Here is a 24,163-nt window from a genome sequence, read left to right on the forward strand (position 1 = left end):
CACTAACGTCATTTTTTTTCCCGAATCATGCCATGCGCTGCAATGTATTCATTGAAAAGACTTTCATATCTAATACCGTAAAAATAGCTGGAGCGGATACATGGTGCATGGGTTCTGCATTTAATTCTGTCCCAGACTCGCAAAACAATCATCGCGAAGCAGCTGCACTGCGGAAAATACGGCGTCTAGTGAAACCAGCGGTATGTCTTTCTTTTTCAAATCGTTGCATCTTCTCTTCCACTTTCAGCTCATGCTCCAGCTCGGAACCAATGCGATAATCGGCGATGAGGTCGTATCGGAGATAGTCGTTTATCTGAAAAAAATGGTTACTCAAACATTTCGATACGTATATAGTTTTGACAGTGGTAGTCACCAAACAACTTTAAGAGGCTGCAAACACGCAGTATAGTGTACGATGATGTATGCCCACCTCCTAATTTAAAAAAAAAATGTGGGTAGAATCAAATAACGACCTCTGAAATTTCCTAACAATTCCGTTACCACTCCCATCGATGACTGTTTCATCGTTTGTTGCAACCAGTATGAAATTGATAAACCCTTTTATTTGTTGGAACAACAGTCAGAAAAGACCAACTCGTTAATTATCTATATAAAAGCTGTTTCCCTTTCTTTTCCTTTTTGCAAACTCAACAGATCCACTCTACCAAACTTCCCTAGCGAAAGAAGAGCAACAAAAAGACTATAGCATATGCAGAGCATTTGAGTACATTGAAATCAAAATTCTAGAACTATAAGCGTACTACGCGCAATATCCAGTGTCTACGATAGAGGCGAAGAACCCAAGTACAGACAGTCATTACGCAAAAGCTGGATAGGTAATGAGCCAATGGAGAGCACAGCAAAATGAGGAAGCAAAGCCCAATACTGAAACAAAACACATATGCCTTTGAAACTATTTAGTGTCATGCATTTTTCATTTACGATGAGGTGAGTACTGCTATCCAAAAGTATCTGATGAAAACACAATTAGAAAACAATTGCAAATATCACCAGTTAACTTCAAGAAGCAACCAGTATGGAACAGATCACACAATTCTATTTACCAGCCTCTATTTGCAATTTTTGTGATGAACGAAAAGGAAATTAGCAGGTTTCGAAAACCAGTCATGTCGTATAAGGCATGGATGAAATAGGAGCATCCGTGTATAAACATCTCTGGATGAATAAACAATTGGTAAAATCAGATCACACCTTTCTAGCTCGTTATGTAGTCATCGCACACAAAACGATTACGTAGGAGATTTCAACATAATGATCAAAGCTTTGAAGCAAAAGATGTGGGTAGCCTCTACGAAACATTAGAAACCTTCAAATCTGTGCGATAAACTCTCAGCTAATTTGTGTCCAACTGAAGGAAGAAATTAAAGAATGCTTAGATAGTTCTCCTTAAATTAGTGCAAACCTTTGATCGAATAAACTACAGATTACTTCATCTTTCGATACACTGAAGAGGCGATCCCGCCTTCACATCAACCCTGCTGTTAGAGAGAAAACAAGAACAAGAATATTCTTAAAGTTACGAAGAATGTTTAATTACAATTACTCAGAGATTCCATGAAAGTCGGACATGGAGACCGGAACCCTACCTTAGTTTTATGGAATTTTCGTTTAAAATATGGAGTTGATTGTTCCCATGCGCCATCTATTCCTTTGTAATCCAACAATTCCCAGCGACGACACCAAGGTGGAGGTCGGAGTTTCACCTACAAATTTAACATATTCAACATATGAAATAATCAGATACCATTTCTCCTAAAATACGAGAACCGAAACAGAATAATACAGATCAATTCATCAACAGTTGTTCGAGATGGAGTTAATGAATCCAACAAGACACGCAGGAACGCCATCAAATCCTAACGTTTCGTAGTTTCGATAACTTCATTATTGAAAAAAATACCTTCAAAATGAATCAGTGCTAACGCAACTGATGCAGTTGAATTTCTCGATCTTAAGAGCACATATACACCGCTAGGAATAAGTTTGAGCTTAACACTTGAAGGCAGCGTATCACGATTTTCATTCAAACAACTCCCTCATTAGAGGGAGTCACATCCGGTTACTGGCGAGGCTATGTGGCGCGTCCTCAGATAGCGTGCAGGGAGTTAATCGCAGGACCAAAATCGATCTTGTACCTGCTCTGAGACGGGGGTGTATTCAGTAGACGAACTCCCTGTTTATGTTGTGCCAGGACCGACCCATGGCATCCTTGTATCCTTCACGTCGATCAAATCAAAAGGGTGCAAGTAAGAGACCGTGAGGTGCAAGGGAGGCAGTTAGGAGAAGCCTCTAACAAATAAGCTCAACTTATCATCCTACGATGATGGTCAGTTATCACGACTTCACTGCAACTCAAGTAGTTTGTCGGTGTAGCCTGTTTTGTTATAACGTTGCATGGTACGAGTAGAAAATAATTCCGTCTTCGGTGGTAACGTGTGGTTGTCTGTTTGCTCCAATAAACCTTTAACTGTACCACCTTCTTTGTATCGATATGGACCAAAATTCCCAAAAGTCTCTGCTCAAGCAACACCACTTGTCCACTCCTGGAGAACCCAACGTTCTCTCAAAACTCAAAAGACTAGAATCCAGCAACCTGCCCATGGGTTTTAAGATTATATGAATGTCACAGTAATAAGAAAGAGTCTCCCAACTCCGGAGGAAAATTTGGTACGGTAGCGCCAGAAAAGACGGAAGTCATCTAGGGTCTTGAAACGGAAGAGGACTAGGATGACGATCTTTACTTATTACGCACATACGCTTGCATCGCAAGCGGGTGCTGAAGATGTGATGACGCAAACCAGGAAGAATGTGTACGACGTCATCGGACTGACCGAGACGAGAAGACTCCACCCGCTGAACTACATCTATGGCACTGGAGAAAAACTGCTCTTAGGAACATGCGACAGTACAGAAGTTGGTGGAATTGGTATCCTCATCGTCTTTTGAACAACTTACGACCCAAATCGGACGTTTGAAGATCAGAAGAAGTGGCTCAACGGCAAGTTTGACTACCTTCCTCGCTTACGCTCCAACATCAAACTACGAAAGAAGAGAAGGCTCCTTCTTCCCTTAGGATAAGGATAAGGACCTAGAGAAGTTCTACAGAGAAGACCATACCTTCTAAAAGTTGCTGATTACAACGTCAGAATTGGGCCAAGAAGGAGCTTCACATCGGGACCCATCGCCTAGAGTGGGAGGCCCTAATAATTGACGATAAATTAATACTTTTAAGAGAATTAAAACATCCCTCAATGACAACATTATCCGACGACAAAGCTAATTGCTGACCTGGCAACCGCTTTAGTTTCTACGAGGTGTGTTAGAAGACGCACTCCTCTACACTCTCCTGGTCCTCTCGGCAGACTATTCATTGGTTCTACTTGAATAGGCTCATTGGTCATCATCACTGATTTTCGACCGCTCGCTTCCGAATGCGGCGCATGCACAAGTGGGATGTGTTGCAACTGAAGTCGTCGTAAAAAACAGCGCCTTCCATGCCGTTTTTTTTTACGACAATTAGGTAAACATAAATGGAACCACGCTGGACTCCGCTACCTGCAACACGAATTCTACGTTTTCGCTGTGGGTCCCGCACCAAAATCGAGATCCACTGTCTTTAGGCTTAGCTTTATCTCTCATCTTTACTGAACCATAACAGTACCACTCAGAGTACGAATGAGACTGCCATCCGCGAATGTAGCCAAACGGGGCTGGCCCCGCAACATGAGGCAGTTAAAGGAACGGAAAAAAACGGTATGTGTCAGTCAGCGAGCAGTTACGGTGTACTGTGGTGTGTTCTTCATTACAGGATGGTTCGGAGGCAAAATTTGGATGACTTCACATAGGAAGAACCGAAAAAAAAGATAGAAGGACGAAGCGTGTGGAGTGGAGTGCCCAAAAGTTCTGTATTTCTCACGGCATTGTTTGAATTGCATGGAGAGCGTTTCGAACCACATGCACCGGTTCCCGAAAGAGAGGAGGTAGTGGACCACGGTCAACTACAGCAGCGTTACAACTAAGCCTAAAGCCTTCTTTAAGTCGATGAAGGTAGAACACAGCGGAGTTTCACTCGCGATAAAGAATATGCAACCAAGTCTTTCTCACATTGTGTGGATAAATTGGTACCAGATTTATTTGGAAGTATAAAAATATTTACTTGACATATCGACTAGCTTCCGCAAAATACTGTATAAATAAGACATGTGTTCGTAACCTTCTAACGACCCTGAAGTCCAGCGTGTTGCCGCAACACTTTGAACTCTACACATTTCATTTTTTATATGTCCGTCAGTACTTCCATCTCGGCTTCAGTATCTCTTTATGAAAAAGATTTTGATTCAGTATCCACCATATATTTCTACTTTACATGTAAGATGTAGCCGACAGAGGCGGTGTAGCGCAATCAGCTAGAAGTTCCGCAGTGGCTGCAGCATGGTTGATAAGAGATCTGATTCCCTAGTGCCAACAAAGTCTTTCATCCCTCTGGCGTCGACTAATTGGTACCAGACTTGTCTGGGAGGGTAAAAACACTTGACACATCAGCTATCCCCCGCAAGTGAATGTACAAGCTAGTTACGCGTTTGTAAACGTCAAACGATTCTACATTGAAGTGAACATGAACGGTGACGCATTACAATCAGATTGATTAAAGCTAGACACTTTATCCTTTGACGTTGAACGTATCGGTGAGATGCGCCACGCCCTGAAAAAAGGCGATCAAAAACTCGTCTCTCCATTCCATATGACGGCTGATCGGAGACACGTCGATATGCCCCTCCAAGCTCTTTTTTTATCTTTTTCGATAGTTTTCATTCCTTTTCAGGTTAAGAAACAACAACTAGACTACAGTCTCGGCAAAATCCTCCTTCGTTAGTCTCCACCGGATCCTAACCGCTTCGCTCCACCGTACCCTTAGAACGCAACCGCTTCCGCAACAGCACAGTGCTGCATGGGTAGGAGTGATTACAACACTACAAAAATTAATCGACATGTCGGGCCACATGTTTGATAAGATATGAGCAGATATTGCATTCTCCGATCATGCAGTTTCGTACCTCTTAGTTTTTCAATTGTCTCCGTTTGGCAAAAAATGACTGGCAAATGACAAGATCTTTAAAGACATCACCCTACGAATCTGAGGTGATTTCAGGTGGAGTATTCGTATACGGAATCGTAGATTATGGAGAGGGGGGAGGGGGGTGATTCCGTACATTTCTCTCTATCAGTGAACCCCGGAACGCTGTTTTTCACGACGTACTCAACTGCAGCGCGCAACCCTTGCACCGCCCTGCCACGTCTGCTTCACACGCAGAAGGTCGCCGGTTCGATCCCGGAATGGCTTTTCTGTTTGCATCGTCCCTTGTCCGAAAGGGTTTTCAATGAATCGCAGGCGGGGCGGGGTTGGGCGAAGCGCAAACGTTGCGCATTGCAATATACGACATCACCCTCTCTCCATAATCCACGATCATAATACGAATACTCTACCTGAAATCTGTACCACCTCAGATTTGTGGGGTGATGCATTTAAGTCAAACAAGATATCATATAACTTAAAGGCATCACCCCACGAACCTGGAGTGGTGCAGGTTTCCGGTGGAGTATTCGTATACGGGATAGCAGATTATGGAGAGAGAAGTGTGGTTCCCTCCATTTCTTCTTAATTGCCGTAGAAAACGGTCCGGAAGATGCGGCGCCGCACAGGGCTGGCGCGCTCCAATCGAACTCCTTGTAGAAAATAGTGCGCCGGAACGGTCGGAGCCGGATCTTCCGGGCCGTTTTCTACGGCAATTAGGAAGAAATGAACAGAATCACCCTTCTCCCCATAATCTACGTCCCCGTATACGAATACTCCACCAGAAATCCGTACCACCTCAGATTCGTGGGGTGATGCCTTTAATATGACCTTCTGTTATATAACTATATCCAAAGAATCTTCTGAATTTGCAGTACTTTGCATAGTTCAAGCATAAGAAATACAAACAGTTTAGGGAAATGATCATCTTTAAATAAAGGATAAAGTATCTGGCGTTAATCAAAATGTTTGGGATGCGCCACCACGTTCACTTCAATTCAGAATCGTTTGAGATTTACGAACGTGTAACTAGCCTATACAATGACTTGCGGGGGCTAGCTGATTTGCCAAGTTAGTGTTTTTATCCTCCCAGATCCCAAGTGGATTGATACGCCAGTGACTTTATCCTTTATCATCTTTCAATGGCAGATAAGATCGGCAAAAACGCAGCACAGTAGTACAGCATACGAATGTACATTTTAAATGTCAGGACGTGGTTCCTCTTTTCGAGTGAGAGACGAAGAGAATATGGTCAGCAGGTGTAGGAAATGTAAATCAACTGAACATTCACACATAGCAGGTACAAGGAAATAGAATGCATTCTCTGCATTTAAAAATGATTTGATCGCGTAAAGAAGTGATCGAGATGGAAAAATAGAGACATACCCTGATAGGGTTGACTGGGACAGGCGTTCCTGCTGGGTGCGCAATCGGTTCCATGTGGAAATCAAATGTGCTGTATTCCGGTAACGCGTCCACAAGATAACTCAAGTCGGTGTCCAATCTCTTCTCCAGTTTCAATGTTTCTATCTTGCGAATTGTGGGGTTGTACAAGTCGTACATTATCTCAACACCTGAAACGAACGACAACTATAAGGGCACTACTAGAGACCTCGAAATGCATGCAGCCGAATTTCGTTGAACGTCTGTAGCGAAGTTCTGAACTATACGTCTGCAAAAAGCTCCTTATCTCATCTCATAACTCCACTGGAACTTTCAGAACAAAAACAGGTTTTTGCATAAGCCAGACAGACGGACATACCACGCAAATACTTTGTTATTGTTTGTTGACTTTTATTCAGTTCCTCGCCTTGCACTTACCAATGCCATCTATAACGTTTCGCAGTGTAAACTGGTGGTGGAGTCCTTGCTTTTCTCTCCGGATGCAAATACCAACAAAGCGATGCTCTTTGCTCCCCATGTACTTTTCGGATGTAGTAACAGCAACAATAGAACCTATAAATAGTAGATACATTCAAAATGGCAAACTGAGATTTGGTATGTGCTGTCGAAGTATATAAAGCGATCACTGCGATTTTGCATGCATCGTGTATTAATTCTATTTTTCTCATTCTATTTTTCCGCTCTTTGCGTTTTAATGAAGCAGAAAATGATTCCTAAAAGGTTACTGCAAATTTTAGAACTGGTATAATATCCATGAAAACCACGACATTGAGAAAGAGTTGAAACGGGCCGCTAATCTTCCCCTACTTCGCCAGAGGTATGGGATGAATGTTATTCATATTAGTGACAAGAACGTTATCCTTTATGTTTAAGGAGCCTTCTAGTACATATGGACTTCCTAAGAATGTTTGCACAACCCTTCACTATGTTTTTCCGCTTTTCAACGTCACCGAAGTATAAATCGCTAACGAGAGATTTCGCTCGAAGTTTGTGCTACATGATCTTGGTTTGTGAACTTTTTTTTCTCAACGAAACATTTGCAATGTACATGAATCGCAGGTTACATTTTCTCTCTGAGAAGATATTACCTCAACCAGTCTTACATCAGTACTATCATAATTACTATTCAATCATTATGTACATACCGCAAATGTTGCGTTTAAGGACGAGAATGACTGTAGCTTGTAGAGAAATTGTTCTCAGTGAAATCGTGCTCTGCGCCCTCTCAACGGTACCCAAAAAGCTTCCTACATGACATTTCTTCTCACTTTATGTAGCTTATCATCTCCTTTTCGTACTATAATACATGTGGTGAGTGTAGCGCAGTTGGTAAGAGGTTCGGCTGCAACTGCACGATCGTTGATTGGAATCCACCCTAATACCAACCAATCCTTTTATCCTTCGGGGTCGATAAATTGGCACCAGACCTGTCTGGGAGGATAAGAACACTGACTTGAAATATATAAGCTAGCCCGGCAAGCCAGTGTAAAGGCCAGACACACATTCGTAAACTTCAAAGGATTCCGAATCGAAGTCGAATACGTAGATGCACCCTCTTTTCATTCCTAATAAAACATGTAGAGAATTACGTAGTTCTCCTAGTTGTCGCAAAGCGAACGTCGTGTGTTACAAGCTACGACGAGGATGGAAAAGTGCTACAGAGAAATCAGCAAACACAGAAGCTTCAAACTTGCTTCGCCCCTTGTTTATGGTGGCTGCGAGAGACCACGCTTGTTGCCTAGTTAAGGCCACATCAAATCTCACATAATATGAAACAACGACTAATGAATGGATTCTCTGTGAACTTTTTCCTACAGATCAGTTTGGGAGGAACTATTTTCAAAGAGGACACACTCCGGCGAAGAAGAGGTCCAGATATCAAATGGATTCCCTTTGAAAACACTTGAAATACAGTCCCACATAAAAGAGTCAGCAGTTTTAGTTACTTTGAAATGATTTTTAAAAGAATCGAAACTCACCCACGAAGAACTCAGGTATGTCAAGATGCGTACGACGTTCTAACATGTCCTGGAATTCCAACTCTTCTTTCAAAGAATTTCGACGATTCCAAACGGGTGACTGGAGGAAATCAGGGTAGATTAGTCTAAAAAGCAATTCACATATACAAAAGGAATAACATAAAACAGACCACAAAACCTACGGGAAATCTGGAATATGTTTGAGCTCCTCCATTCTTTTTTTAAGATCGCTTCCCCTTTTGCTCGCCTCCGCTGGTCGAGATGGGCAAGTAGATGACTTTCGACACGGAATGACTTGCACAGCAGCCATTCTAGCCAACCATATAGACCTCGGCAACGAAAGGGACATTTTTCTGAACTAGCAAAACTAACTCAAATATATATATATATAGATTATATATACATATAATCTATATATATAATCTATATATAATCTATACATATATATATATATCAACATCAACGGAAGCAAACGAAAAAAATGTCTACGTCGATTTCCTTCAAAGATTTAAACGAAGTATTCTGTACCACACTGCTATGGAATGAAATGATAAATATAACCTCAGGTGAAACCAAGACGAGCAAATTTCCCTTTAAAAAAGTCTAAAGTTTTTTTTTATTGGTCTTAACAGCAACTGCTATAAACATAGGCGGGTCAAAACGACATGAAGTACGTTGCAGTTGCGTAAGCAGTTGCGCTAGGAGCAGTGTGGTGGAATTAGCGGTTAGAATCGAGTGAGGACCCTTGCTACCACCATTCATTGCTGGGTTTCTAGATGGTCCTATGCCATTTCCACCGCGCCGCTTCGAGCGCAACCGCCTACGCAACTGCACCATGCTTCATGTTGTTTAGACTCTACTATATATAAAGAGGTCAAGAGGATACGACGCGCGGTGCAATTGCGTAAGCAGCTGTGTCGAGGCTTCGAAGTGAAGCTAGCAAGGTTCACAACTCGATTGGAACTGCTACCTCCAAGGCGCCGCTATCAATGCAGTCCCTTACGCAACTGAGGCGAGCGTCAGACCATTTTAACCGGACTATATCTAGTAAGTACATTTGTCAAGATTCGAGAAGACATAAAAAAAACAACTAGTTGTCATGGTGTATTTGGCGTACTTCGGTATGTATTCATCAAAACAATTATCAAAGCAATATAAAAGTCGTAGAAGAGAGCCAATAACTCAGTGTACCAACTAGTAACAACTCAAAACAAACGTTTATGTTCACTGCTCATAAGGAAATTTTCAGTACAACAAATCCTTCTATAACACCACGACTTTCGAAGTACAACTAAATACGTTTGATACCAGTACGAACTACCAGAAGATAAGCACACGTTATAGACAAAAGAAAATTACATGGCAACAACCAATCCCCAAGTAACACAGCATTTTCCATAACAACAAAATCTACGCAGTTATTATTCGAATATCAAACATCAAACAACTTGGAGAGTTTCTCCGCTTCAGAAAAAAAAAAGAAAAAAAACAACACTAATACTTGGATTATCACAATTTTTCTGTTGATTTTATACAAATTACATTTCAAAATCACAGATTCATACCCATGGAATAATCGCTTTGGAAAATGGGCTGTACACTTTAGTCGTCCGTGCTTGCTAAAGTGTACTCCGTAGCAGAAGATGAATCACTGTCAGAATCAGTTTCATTATCGTAGACTCTGAAAGGGGATATATATTGCCCGTATCGCTTATCTACATACTTAAATAACATCAACATCCTCATCCAAGCTTAAGGAAAAAAGATTATGCTCGATATATTCGCCTAAACACTTGAGGCACAGTCGCGATCACCGTATCCAACACTCTGAATAATTGTTATTTCATAATCTCCTTACCAACTGCTTTGTAGTGCAATTGGTAAGAAGTTGTGACTATACCGTCGGTCTGTGCTGTAAGGTCGTTGGTTCAAATCCGCCCTAACGCCAACCAAGTCTTTTATTCTTCCGAGATCGATAAATAGTATCACACATATCTGGGGGGATAAGAACACTGAACTGATACATCGGCTATCTCCTCCTCAAGTCATTGTATAGGCGACACGTGTTCGTAAACCTCAACCAATTCTGAATTAAAGTGAACATGTTGGCGTAGCCCAAGCGGATTGACTAACTACACACACTTTGCTCTTTTTTATCTGTGAATTGAAACGGGTGTAGTGTAGCGGTTAGAGGTTCCGCTCCCAGCACGATCGATCGGAGGTTCGAATTCACCCTAGTGCTCACCAAGCCTTTCATCGCTCCGAGTCGATGAATTGGTACCAGACTTGTCTGGGAGGATAAAAACACTGACTTAAAATATCGGTTGGCCAACTCAAGTCATTGTATAGGTAAGTTGCACATTCGTAAACCTCAAACGATTCTGAATTGAAGGGAACATGTTGGCGTAGCCCAAGCGGATTGACTAACTACACACACTTTGCTCTTTTTTATCTGTGAATTGAAACGGGTGTAGTGTAGCGGTTAGAGGTTCCGCTCCCAGCACGGTCGATCGGAGGTTGATATTCGTAAACCTCAAACGATTCTGAATTGAAGGGAACGTGGGGGCGCTTCCGAAGCGGATTGATTAACGCCAGACACTTTATCCTTTATCCATGAAGTTCTCATCTAGCGCAGCAAAAAATGTGCCTTACTTTTTCCTTTCCTTTTCTGAAATATATGACTATTCAAATGCCGGACATTCCAGTGATAACCGGAAATAAACAAACAGCTTGATGACAGAATATGGCGAAAGAAACCAAGAAAATCCAAATTCACAAACAGTTCTTTAAAAGTGCTGCTCCTCTCGTTTTTATTTGCATTTCCTAATTCTGTTCGCTCCACGGCGAAACGCGAAAGTGTGGTCGTGCTCAATGGAAAATGTTAGTAGTACCAGATTTCATGCGAGTGATGAAGATCGACTCTTAGTCAACGACGAAAGAATACAGACGCTGAAATTTACCTGGTCTCCTTATCTTATAATATTCTCCTCCTATATATGAAATATGAGAAAAATATTAGCAAAGACCATATACTTCAAATCAACTTATATTTGAAATCTTTGGTAGAAATTTGCATTTGAAATACTTACTGCTCCATCAGTGGCCACATATCTCTGGCGCCTTCCATAGCTCGCAACTCCCTCCACTCAGCATTTCGTTCCCGAACTCTCTCTTGGTCCGGAGAGAAATCTCGTTCCGATTCTCCATCAGTACGTTCGCCATCGGGATCAACCAGTTCAGCATAGCAAAGTGGACATACCTTAAAAAACAAAATGAGACTATGTAGGCAAGAGATAATAAAAAATAAATACGAAAATAGAACATCACAAACATGAACAATGAATATCAGTTGTTCGGTACAAATTTTAAAGCAGGCATTACGTTGCACGACATATAAAATCCTCACTGGGGAAACAAAAAAGTGATACACCGACTAAAAATGTGTCGATGTGAAACGAACAATAGTGGTGATAATTACACTATGAAATGATCAATATCAGGTCACAAGACGGGATCCTCATCACTAACATTCTGAGCTTTCTGGTTTTTCTACGGAACTTTACAGTGGAAGACAGAAATCTAAATCTGTCCATCAATAAATCGTAATTATTCTTTCGTCTTCTGGATAAAACTATAAACTTCGTTTCAAAATCACAACAGAAAGGTGCCCGACCCAGTGGTTTTCTACTTCAATTACTTCAAACAAAGTATACGAAAGAGAATCGTGAAAGATTAATCGCAACTGCCGTCGATAAAGGACAAAGGATAAAGTTTCTGGCGTTAATCAATCCGCTTAGGATGCGCCCCACGTTCACTTCAATTCAGAATCGTTTGAGGTTTACGAACGTGTATCTGGCCTATATAGTGACTTGCGGTGGCTAGCCGATGTATCAAGTCAGTGCTTTTATCCTCCCGGACAAGTCCGGTACCAATTTATCGACCCCGGAGCAATGAAAGGCTTGGTGAGCACTTGGGCGGATTCGAACCTCCGATCGATCGTGCAGGAACCGGAACCTCTAACTGCTACACCACACCCGCCCGCCGTCGATACAGGTGATATTAAATGTTGTCATGTTATATAACAACGGTGTTATTCTGTCACGTGTGTGCAGCGAAATTCCAGAAAGCGGTAAGACGGGTCAAACAGCGTCAAGTTGGTGTACCAGACAACAGTTCAAATTCGTGAGCTGGTGCCAAAAAGCGCCATAGGGATCAGCGTGGTTTTTAGAGCACCAACACTGCGCAATTATTCCAAGCGAATTCAACGAAAAATAAACTAGACGTTGGGAACCCTTTCATAAACGTGAAAACGGCATGTCTTGCCTTTCACCTATATGTACTAGCACAGCTCCCCTGCACGTCTCCTTCATAAGGTTGATTAGACCCTTCCTTCGGAAATTGGAACGACAGCCTAAGTAGTAGCCAACTGTTTACGTGATCAGACATAGAACCTTACCTTCACTGCCACGACGCTCACGTCATTTCATTTTAGGATATCATTTTGCGTTGTTTGAGAAAGATAAGAGGAAGAACGAAGAGAAGAGAAAAACGATATTGTCAATTATGTCTACAAATGATGGCAGTATCGAAGAAATACAGGTGTAAAATCAGATTTGAATACTCTCCAAGTGCAGCGTTTTGGAAAAAAACTATGAGATTTCATTTCATATTCATTTCATCAATGCTTAAATTTGGCACATAGCCACACAAAGTCGTAACACTCATCCACACTTTAGTGAAATCAGATAAGTCATATGAAATTAGACTGCATATAAAAAAGACTGCATATAAAAATACACGTATACAAAAGAAATCTCTGTATTACCTGTCGAACGGAAAGCCATTTCCTGAGACAGGACCCATGGAAAAAATGTTTGCATGGCGTCACACGTGCTTCCTCCCACATTTCCATAAAACATATAGCACATACGTCACATCGAGCTGAGAATAAAGGAAAATAACAGACTTGCACAATTATAGTACTGTTAAATCCACAATGTTTGCTTACTGTAACATTTTACCTTAACAAAACAAAAGAACCGAAAAGTTCTACCTTAGAAAAGTTATACCTTTAAGCTCCTCCTTACTAGCACGAGGCAAACGGTTTATATTTTTTACAGCAGCTTGTCGTGCTGTCATTGACCCAAGAAGTGTTTCCATCCTGTCAACATCTACTTGGATGCGAAAAAACCACAATACAGAGAAGCCAAAAAAAAAACCAACCTACGATATATATTAAATATCACATGAAAAACAAGAACCGCAATAGTTGCCAATGTCCAATTACCTGTGTTTCTAATTATTAGTTTAGATTTCGCGCTGGAAGATTTTGTCAAAGGTTTACCTACCAGCGACTGTAAAAATTATCCCATAGACTAACACTATAAGTGCTATAGATAACTCAAAAATTTTTGTAACCATTCTCGTCCAGAACATTAAGTCGTCGCTGTGTTCCCATGGTTCTAGAGAACGCGACTGTAACATATGAAAATTTACAAAGATAAACTTGACATGGAGGAACGATTATTACCTCAACCATCCCAATGATATACTGCACGGTAGAGGAAGCAGCGTGAATGGTGGTAAGCACACAGTTCGATACAATGATAACGCACCTGAGTAGCGAACAAATTACTGAATAAATGATGGTAAGTGTCATTACTGGTCTTCACCAGAATGCTATATCTCAACACAAATGAATGAATGAAACACGAAAGAAAACGCACCATAAATCCACTGGGAGGAAAGTAGTTATGGCGCCTGCCATAACAATCGGCGCAACAAAGAGAATTAAGGCAAGAACGAGACATCGAATGTGACGTGAACCGGAAGCATTAGGTGTTGCAGCCAGAGACAGCAGTTGAGGCTCAAGAAGCTCATATAAAGACTGCAGCAAAGCGGACATAACTAAACGTAACATAATTAAGGGAATTTTTCAACCACAAATGAATTGGTAGTTGGCATTGACATGAATTTCAACAAAAGATGATACGTACCAATAAACAGAACAAGCCCAAGTAGAAAGGCCTTCTGCTCTGTTTTCATACCGAGAAGACCAGTTTGAAGACACAACAGAACCAAGGTTAGTGCTTCAGTGTACCTGAAAAGACATCAAATTCATGTGCAATGCGTTGCCCCGGAAGCATAGTCGGGTCAAAACGAAATGAAGCTGTGTAGTTGCGTGTAGTTGCGCAAGCGGATGCGCTCGAATTGTAGCGGTGGAGATGGCGGTTAGAATCAATGTGGGAACATTGCGAAATGCAGCGTTGCGTGGTGCTAAGGTCCCAGAACGAACTTAACCGGAAATGTCCACCGTGCCGCTTCGAGCACAACAGCTTGCCCAACTGCACCGTACCTCATTTCGTTTTGACCTCTTCATACTCAGAATTTCAAGTTGCAAAAAAAACTGAATAAAGTACATTCAAAACCTACGTGTCTTCATAAAATCTTTTAGATTTGCTGGTGCAGGTATGCAAACGAAACACTCGTTAAAACCGTATGACAAAGTAAACAGTTTTCCTTGCTTGCTTACTGACAAAACAACCTACCCAGAATGAGCGAGCACGTGTCCGTGATCACGACGACCACCTACAGCCATCTGGGCTCCATCGACAACCCATTTACAGACGAAGGAAACAGTTAAAGCAAGAGCAAGCAGCGATATTGGTGTGTTGGTGCTTTCGGCAATTCCTTCGAGTAGTGCTGGTCCAGCCTCGCGCCACGAGCGACCCTGAAAACTAGTTAAATCATGCGTGCTGCGTTGAGGAATAACTCGTGCCTACTTTTTTTTTTGAAGTTAAAAGTACAAAAAGAAAAAAAACTGTTGGCAAAATGTTATATATCACTCGATATAGAATGATTGGTCTCACTCTATGAGTTAGCTGTGTTTTGATTTCTTTTCAGATATTATCGTTTTTTATTTTCTTAGGTCATTAAAATAAAGGCTCAAGTTGACGAAGCGGAGTAATTCCGACAACAATTGTTTCCGGCATTAAACGAGACGATATAGCTGAAGCTAAGATGGATGTATGGCCATGGAAGAGAAGCAGCGTTCATAATACCGCCCGTCTATACGGACCAAAATGGGAACTGTGACCTCAAAGACGGACCACACTCTGGTCGATAAAATGTAGTGAGTTAGGAAAGGAACCACCTTGCCAATTTTTTAAAATAGAAGCACAAGTGCAAATTTATCAATGATACACTCTCCATTGTTGTTCCTCCTATCGCTCCTTAGTCTTCTACTCATTATTCCTCATACTGTTTTTCAGCATTTTAAAATTGTTTCAGTTCATCTTGAAGTTTTTGCTGGCGCATTCGACGCCTCACCCCTCAGTACACAGCACAGATCTCAGGAGCAACTCTAACTGTTTTAACACCTAGACTGGAGCAAAAAGTCACGAAAAAATTCACTTTCCTTCACATGATACTCCACTTCCATGGTCTTAAAAAAATAAGAACCAATAAAATTTAAAAAAAAAACTTTACTTCCTATAGAGCAACAAGTGCTTTATCAAGAGATGTATAACATTTTGGTAGCAGTTTACATTTCTTCGTGCATTTCCAAACTTGAAAAGAAACTGTCACTAATTATTCATCAATCCACTACTAGAAACAATCCAGCAAAAAAAGCGGGATTAAAGGAATCAGACCTACGCTCTCTTACCTTCTCCCACATTTCTACATACATGCGAATAACGAACATCGTCAACCATGCGCAGGTCATAAGTTGAGCGATACGTAAACGGCGCCAAACAGTCACGAAGCCTGAAGAAAAAAAACTGATTAAGGAAACTACATTTTCATTGCACAGAGTCATATTCGGGAGAAGAATTCATGATGAAAATGTCTTTACGACTCCATCATAATTCAATCTTCACAATCAGAGGCAAAAATACTGAGGCAGAACTACAAAGCTAAACTTTTTCATAGTATTTACCTTTCATAGGCCAGAAACAAAGGAAACATATAGAAAGGAGACATCTTCACCTCCTGCAAGTCCTCGCACAACGAAGATAGCCTTTACTTGCCGAAACGCTGTCCGCATCCCATGGACCATATCTGGGACTCGATTGAGCACATAGATGCAAATAGATAACATAACCAAAGAACAAGCCACATTGTGTGCTGGAAAATGCTCAAATAATCGTAGAAGACAAAATTCAAACCAGAAATAAGAAACATTTACTAAGGATTAGTTTATCTAAAGGAAATCCACACATTCTAGCGACAATGGGAAGAGTGAACACAGTGAGAAAAGCCCGGCCAACGTCACTTTCAAGGCCAAGAACACAGCTCTGCACAACACTCAGCATAAGCTGCAAAAATTCTAATTTATTAATTCTTGAAAAGAAACCAAAAGGTAGATCGAGACTCACTTGAGCCAAGAAGTGGAATCCATGCCTCTCCAGCTTAACAAAGTTGTCAAGTTTTAGCTCCTTATCTTCGCTGTCTTGTTCAAGATATACATATGTAATCGACATATAGTGAGCGAATGCGAATATTAGCAAGCTAAACGCATGACCATACAGCTTGAAAAGCTTCGTTATTGGTAAAGTCAGGAACATAATGCTGAGAAATAGCACTGAAATAAGTGGTCATTACTAAAAGGATACCTACTTGTACACATCTCCAAAGAAAGCAGAAAATAAAGAACAAAGTCGGATATTACACTGCTAATGTTCCAGAATTAAGTTCCAAATATAACCTCGGCAAAGATGCGGGTAATCTCCTGATGCGACTGAACGCCTTCGCCGAGGTTTGTCGCCCTTAAACATAACTCTGCCAAACCTTTACGACATCCAGCGAGATTTTGCCAAGAATCAGTCCACTTCGTGGCTATTCCATAATTCCATATCCTGCGAACCCTTACGTATCTGTTGAGCTGCCTATCTACGCCAAATGTCCTCAGGTCTTCTTTCATCACTACAGTCCAGAACTTTCATTTTGGTTCGATGGCGGTGCAAGATGTCTGATATCTTCCACGTGTCACACGCCGGTACACCACATCGATTTCCGGGTAAAGATTTTCACTGTGGGATGAGCAAAAAAAAACCGCTTTTTCAAACATTCACTTCGAAACGCAATAACTTGTCCTTATCAATCAAAATAGTAACCATTACAGTCTACGCATCGTTGCCAAGGAGACACTTCTGCTTTTCCCCCTTGCATAGGAGTCCGAGCTTTTGGAGTCCACGAACTTCTGGAAGTTGTTTTCGGCATCACCTTGGTTTTACAAGATACCACCTGGTAGCTGTCCAGATGTTTGAAAAAGATGTAGTCGGTTGGCGAAAGGTCTGACAATTATGGGTGAGGGAGAGTCTCGTAGCCTAACTCGTGCAATTTCAGTAATGCCACTTTTGAAATGTGTGTCTCTGTCGTGTAGGAGAATCGGGCCCTATTTGTTCATTAACGCAGGACGAAGAAATGGTAGCATCCGGTGCGTTTCGTCCCGTTCTTTGCAGTAATTCTGTGCGATGATGGTCTTCCCAGGTTCCATGAAGCTGTAGTGGATTACACGTGCAGCACGTCATTACACAGTCACCATGTTCTTCGGGTGCATTTTTGGCTTCAGGAAGTGCTTGAAAGCCTTATCCTTGTCCATCCATTGAGCAGACGCTTCCTGTTCTCGTAAAGGATCCCATTTCTCATCGCACGTTGCAATACGATGGAGAACTGGATCATTCTTGTTCCTTAATAGAAGCGTTGTACAGATCTCAAAACGAAGGTTTCTTTGAGACTTCCCAAGTTCAAGCGGCACCCAGTTGTTCACGTTTTTCGTCTTTCCAATTTCTTTCCAAATAGTGGACGACTATTGAATGATCAACGCCTAGTTCTAAGGCAAAGTCTCGTGTTGTTATAAGCGGATCATCTTCGATAATTACCTTCAGCAGGTGGTCGTCAACTTCAGAAAGGCGAGGCTTATCTTCGAGGCTCATATCGTTTCCTTATCCTTATCTTCGAGGCTCATATCGTCATAACAAAACCTTTGGAACCACTGTCATTCCTTGGATTCGTTTATGCTTTCTTCACGCCAAACAGCGTTGATATTCCGAGCCATTTATGTTGCAGACCCGCCCAGTTTGAACTAGTAGAAAAAGATTTGGTGAAAATCTTGCCTGGGCATATTATCTTCAGAGTCTCATACTGACGAAATACTGATTCTCGATCAATATGACTTGAGCACTAATAGTCACAACAAAATGCGCTACAAAACGCTATACGACTTCTAATATTAAAGATGGGTATTACCGGAAAAATTTGTCGTGAAGATAAGACAACGAAAAACGCTCATTATTTTTGCACCAACCTAAAAGCTTCCTTTCCTTGCGATCGGGCCTCTCCAGCACCGCAGACGATGCTGCCCAAGTATAAAATAAGTAGACTCGCAGCTTAACTTAGTTGCTGATTGAGGTCAACCACAGGGATTTCATTAGACAGTTAAATGTAGAGGTGTTCTTAGCGCACCTTTGCTGAACATCTTCTTCCTAGCTGCCGTTGTTCTTCAAGATACATCCTAAGTAACAGAACTCATCGAAAAGATCTATCGACTTTCCGTAGATCCTCATTTCCATTCGAGATCTTGAAGAGAACCACGCCTGCTTGCATATATCAGGGCGCAGGCGTAGTCCATAGGCTGCAGCCAGCTTCGATACAAGGTTGAAAACGTGATAACGTTTCGTACTGCTTTCTGCGAACATAGCAACATCGTTACCACACAGCCACTTGGGATCGGTCGAGGGGCACCGTGATGGTGCTAAAACGATGTCGGCATGGCACTGGTCGACAGTTCTTTGCATGATGTCATCGATGACAATTTCGGACAAGAAGGATCCCGCCACTGCTCTTGCCTTACTCCAGTTATCACTTTAAACGGTGTTGCACATCTTGTTCGTTTATTTATGTCGTCAAGCAAGCGAACGGGTTTTCCTGGTACCCCATCACCTCGGAGGGCGTTGGGAAGACGGCCCCGATGAGGAGAGTCGAAAGCGACTTCAAAGCCCAGAAATGCTAATTGCATTGGCTTAGAATACCGCTGCCAAATTTCGATCACTCTCCTAACGATGAACACCTGGTCAATCGTAGATCGGCCAGCACGAACTTCAGTTTGCTCGTCGCGCGTTGTTTTCTCGCGATGTTTAACAGACCGGTCCAGAATAATCCGCTCCAAAACCTTGTACATGACACGCAGCAAAGAGATTCCTCGATAATTGCTAAAGTCCCTGATGGATAACTTCTTGTGGAAGGGAATTATGATAGCGCGTCTCCACGAGTCAGGCATCCTTTCGTCTATTCACATTGAACGGATGATTTTTGTCATCTCACGAATCCCAGCGAAGCGTTAGACATCTCCCATCTTCTGGATGCAGACCACAACCTCCAAACCGGTCACTGGTTCCTCTTTAACCGCATATGTCAGTCTATGAACGTACTCGAGTTCAGGGGCCCATGGCGCTTTGCTCAGTTTTTGCTTACTTAAAGGCATCATCCCACGAATCTAGTAAGTTACGGATTTCAGGTATTTTTTCCAGATATTCGCTTTGCTCAGTTTTTGCTTACTTGAAGGCATCATCCCACGAATCTAAGGTGTTACGGATTTCAGGTATTTTATGCCTACACGTGGTCGTAGATTGTGGAGAAGAGGGTGATTCCGTCCATTTCTCCCTGTATCAGTGGGAACGAACGACCCCGGAATGCCATTTCTTCTTCTTTCTCCTGTTGCAATGCGCGATTCGTCGAAAACCCATTCGGACAAATCGGAGACGGGGGCGCAAGGGTGGCGCGCTGGAAATTAGAGGACGTTGTAAGAAACAGCATTCCGGAGTCGTCCTTTTCCACTGATAAAGGATAAAGTTTCTGGCGTCAATCAATCCGCTTAGGATGCGCCCACACGCTCACTTCAATTCAAAATCGTTTGAGGTTTACGAACGTGTAACTGGAATATACAATGACTTGCGGGTGGCTAGCCGATGTGTCAAGTCAGTGGAGGTTTCCACTGATACAGGAAGAAATGGATGGAATCACCCTCTTCCTCACAATCTACGATCTCGTATAGACATTACCCACCTGGAACCCCTACCACCCCAGATTTGTGGGGTGATGCCTTTAAGAACAGTCCGATATGGTTCTTACGATAACAAACTAATCATTTCTTTCCTAAGACAGGAAATACAGTAAAGGAAATCCATTCTTACCTGAATAACTCAAAATGAGAGCTGCTGAGTTGTCGAAATTCCTTCTGTGAACAAAATCAAGAATAGTAGAAATATCAAGGTAAGAGTTGAAAGGTGCCTGAAAATGAGTTGACTCCACGTAACTAAAAAACCACAATATTTTTTTGTCAACATTATCCAAATTTTCTAGTGACAAAATATTCTGAAGTGATCAATGCTCTTTGAAGCAACTAAAACTCGATCTGACCTTTCTGGGAACAACATGCGTCCACAGTAGACATTTAAAAGCATCACTCCACGAATCTGAGGTGGTACAGATTTCAGGTGGAGTATTCGTAAACGGGATGGGAAGCTATGGAGAGAGGGGTGATTCCGTCCATTTCTTCCTAAGTGCCGTAAAAACGGCTCGGAAGATACGGCTTCAGGCGTTCTGGCGCACTATTTTCTATAAGGAGTTCGACTGGAGCGCGCCAGCCTTGTGCGGTGCTGCATCTTCCGGGCCGTTTTTTACGGCAATTAGGAAGAAATGGACGGAATCACCCCCTCTCCATAGTCTCCCATCCCGTGTATGAACACTCCACCTGAAATTTGCACCGCCTCAGATTCGTGGGGTGATGCCTTTAAAGACCAGAGAATCGAATTGTTCAGTGATGACTAGATAGTGTTGGAACAATAGGGTTAAAGTTAACCGGTTAACCGTAGATCATGAACAAATTATCTCTCACATCCCTCTAAACAAACCCAATTTTTCTTCAAGATCACTTAGTCAGAATTCGGAATACTTAGAGCTTGTGAGCGCTATGTGGACCTTATTCCTTCACTAACGATAGCACAAACGATAGGGTCGTGCACATATATCCAGCCCTAACAATGCACAACAACAGACAAAAACCATAGATTTGGCTGCCTATGTAAAGTCGGGTCAAAAAGACATGAAGCAAGGTGAAGTTGCGTGAGCGGCTGCGCTCGAAGCGGCGAGGTAGAGGCAGCGGTTAGAATCAAAGTAGGGCCATCGCGAAATAAAGCAAAAAGAATGGTGCCAACGAAGGTCCCTTCTAGATAGCGACCGCTACGCTCCACCGCACCGCTTCGAGCGCAACGGCTTGCAACTGCACCGTGCTTAATGTCCTTTTGACCCTAGTAATAATAATAATCTATAATCTAATCGTTGAGTGCCAGATGATACTGTGAGAGAAAGTCATTTACTTTTATTCTTTAACAGAACCGAAATAACTTCGTAGGCTTAAAGGGAGGATACCACGAATCTGCCGTGATGAAGGAATACGCAGGAAAAGCTACAGTAGGGGTTGTAGATTGCGGGGTGGTTCCGCTCCCTGATCTTCGTGAGAAACGGTGTGGTAACCACTTTAGTTATTACGAGGTACTTTAGAACGCCCCCTCTATGCACACGTTCCGGTCTCCTGAGCAGCTTATCATCCTATAGCTGGTTTTACTTGGATAGATTAGTGAGAAGACATCACTAATCTTCGACCGATCGCACTTGCATGCTGCTTGTGCAGAAGGGTGACGCGTTGCAATTAAAATCTTCTTTAAAAAAAAACGACGTCTTCCACGCCATTTCTTAACAACGACCAAGGAGAAATGATCACTCCTGATCCCGCAGTCTACAGTCCTAACTCTAGATTTTCTCGCGGATTCCTTCACTACGACAGATTTGCAGTGCGGTTTGATTTCCTTTACTGCAGTACTAATAGTAACAACTACATCAATTTTGCGGAGCTATACCTACCTGTTATACCTGTTCTACAAAATAAAGTATAAAAAGACAGAACTTTGCTCTGCTATCACTTCAAAACAATTATCTTCTGCACTTCTTTCATCTTTGCACTCTTCTCTAACTCAAAGAAGTGAATGAATAGAGGACACCCTATGATATTGTCTATAACACTGAAAATGAGCCCTGCAAACCATTCTAGACGAAGTGGAATTCATACACGTGCAACTTATCGTTACAAAACAACTTTGAAACCGACCAAAAATAGGCAAACAACCAAACAAAGAAGATAACCACAATCTTCACACCGCCAAGATAACAGGACTAAGATTAGGGTGATAAAAAGGTCTCTAAAAAGTAGAGTCCTCGATTAAAGTGCCTTCCAAAAATTTTTGCAATTTGGTTGGCGGTACCACGTTAAATAAGTCTTTGTAGTTATACATACTAGGACGGCATACGAAAACTCCAGCACTGGAAGAAAACCCAAAATCAGTCTTGCTAAACATAATGGCTATTTTTGCAACCTCTCGGCTCTCATTAAACCAACTGATAGGTCGACTTCTCCAAAACTCCAAAACAACGAGAACAATGAATAAGACCCTACTCCTCCTCTATACAATGCAATTTCGTGTGTGATGTGCAGGTTTTCAGGTAACTATCACCTGCGGTGCTAAGGTAGTGAGTGGGGCACTTAATGTATTGACAATGCGCATACAAATGTGAACTTTATTACTTAAAGGCATCACGAATCTGGGGTGGTGCGGATTTCAGGTGGAGAGTTCCTATACTGAGTCCTAGATTAAGGAGAGGAGGGTGATTTCGTCCACTTCTTCCTAATTGCCGTAAAAAACGGCCAGGAAGATGTGGCGATGCAAAGGGGTGGCAAACTCCAATCGAACTCCTCGTAGAAAATAACGCGCCAGACCGCTCGAAGTCGTATCTTCTTGGTCGTTTTTACGGAAATTAGGAAGAAATAGACGGAATCCCCCTTCTCTCCATAATCTATGATTCCGTATAGCCATAACCCACCTGAAACCCGAACCACACCAGATTCGTGGGGTGATGCCTTTAAAGAAAGTGGATGGAACCAAAGAAATGTGTTCACCTTTTTCAGCATCTCCTGTGTGATTTCGTCAAAGCTAATATCTCGATTTCTCCACCATAATTCCAGCAATATTAATCCAGGAAGTCGTAGTGTGGTCTCCAACACACGAACAGCGATGGCCCGGCATAATTGAAGGCTTTCATGCACTCCATCCTGGTCATGGGTACCAGGTGGCAACCGCATATCCATTACAGGATACTCCTCCATATCACGAAAAAAAGTGAGATTAATCTTCAAAATCACAGAACACCAATGCTCTAAATCCAGGAATTTCGAATACTAGCGAAACAGTGGAAAACAAAACCACCCTAGTCATGCGCAACTTCCAGAAAAGAAAAAAACACTTTGTAATACAATTCGACTTATAAACAAACAATCACAGAGCAACGAAGTCACCCAAGCAATTCTTCAAGTCCTTCTTTTTCTTTAGAAATGCGACCGTAGATCATATGTAATGGGACGTAATTACAGACAAATGGAACGGAATGGGATCTCCTCGTAGTGTCCAACGATTTCTCACCTTTGTGGTTTCGTAGCTGTTCATTTTGAAATTGTGCAACATATTTGTAGTTCTTTGCTTTGATTGGTATTCGGAACTTTGGTTGTCTACTCTTTCTTCTGGTTGCCGAGTGATCATGGTTTTTGAAATGTAGGGACGTGGTTAAAGGTATCACC

At 42.0% G+C, this 24,163-nt stretch overlaps 1 protein-coding gene across 3 annotated transcripts; it reads right to left on the reverse strand.

The window, feature by feature from the left end:
• Window positions 1-148: 148 nt before the first annotated feature.
• Window positions 149-23,695, reverse strand: RB195_006781 (uncharacterized protein; the record flags this gene model as incomplete). 3 transcript variants are annotated; one of them, XM_064180062.1, is made up of 23 exons in its annotated part: window positions 149-313; window positions 1,608-1,724; window positions 6,479-6,666; window positions 6,914-7,048; window positions 8,476-8,600; window positions 8,658-8,828; window positions 10,041-10,068; window positions 10,128-10,156; window positions 11,565-11,734; window positions 13,301-13,416; window positions 13,545-13,636; window positions 13,699-13,762; window positions 13,824-13,950; window positions 14,006-14,090; window positions 14,202-14,382; window positions 14,472-14,575; window positions 15,024-15,205; window positions 16,142-16,242; window positions 16,465-16,602; window positions 16,664-16,793; window positions 16,854-17,059; window positions 20,670-20,766; window positions 23,489-23,695. In XM_064180062.1, the coding sequence occupies 23 exons, from the start codon at window positions 23,693-23,695 to the stop codon at window positions 149-151; spliced, it is 2,958 nt and encodes a 985-aa protein (XP_064036963.1). The 3 variants fall into 3 exon arrangements, with proteins under 3 accessions (XP_064036963.1, XP_013290739.2, XP_064036964.1); XM_064180061.1 differs by lacking the exons at window positions 149-313; window positions 1,608-1,724; window positions 6,479-6,666; ... (2 more) ...; window positions 8,658-8,828; window positions 10,041-10,068 and having other exon boundaries at window positions 10,078-10,156; XM_013435285.2 differs by lacking the exons at window positions 10,041-10,068; window positions 10,128-10,156; window positions 11,565-11,734; ... (12 more) ...; window positions 20,670-20,766; window positions 23,489-23,695 and having other exon boundaries at window positions 8,658-8,824.
• Window positions 23,696-24,163: the final 468 nt, after the last annotated feature.

The sequence above is a fragment of the Necator americanus genome, chromosome I, assembly GCF_031761385.1.
Source record: "Necator americanus strain Aroian chromosome I, whole genome shotgun sequence".
Lineage (NCBI taxonomy): Eukaryota > Metazoa > Nematoda > Chromadorea > Rhabditida > Ancylostomatidae > Necator > Necator americanus.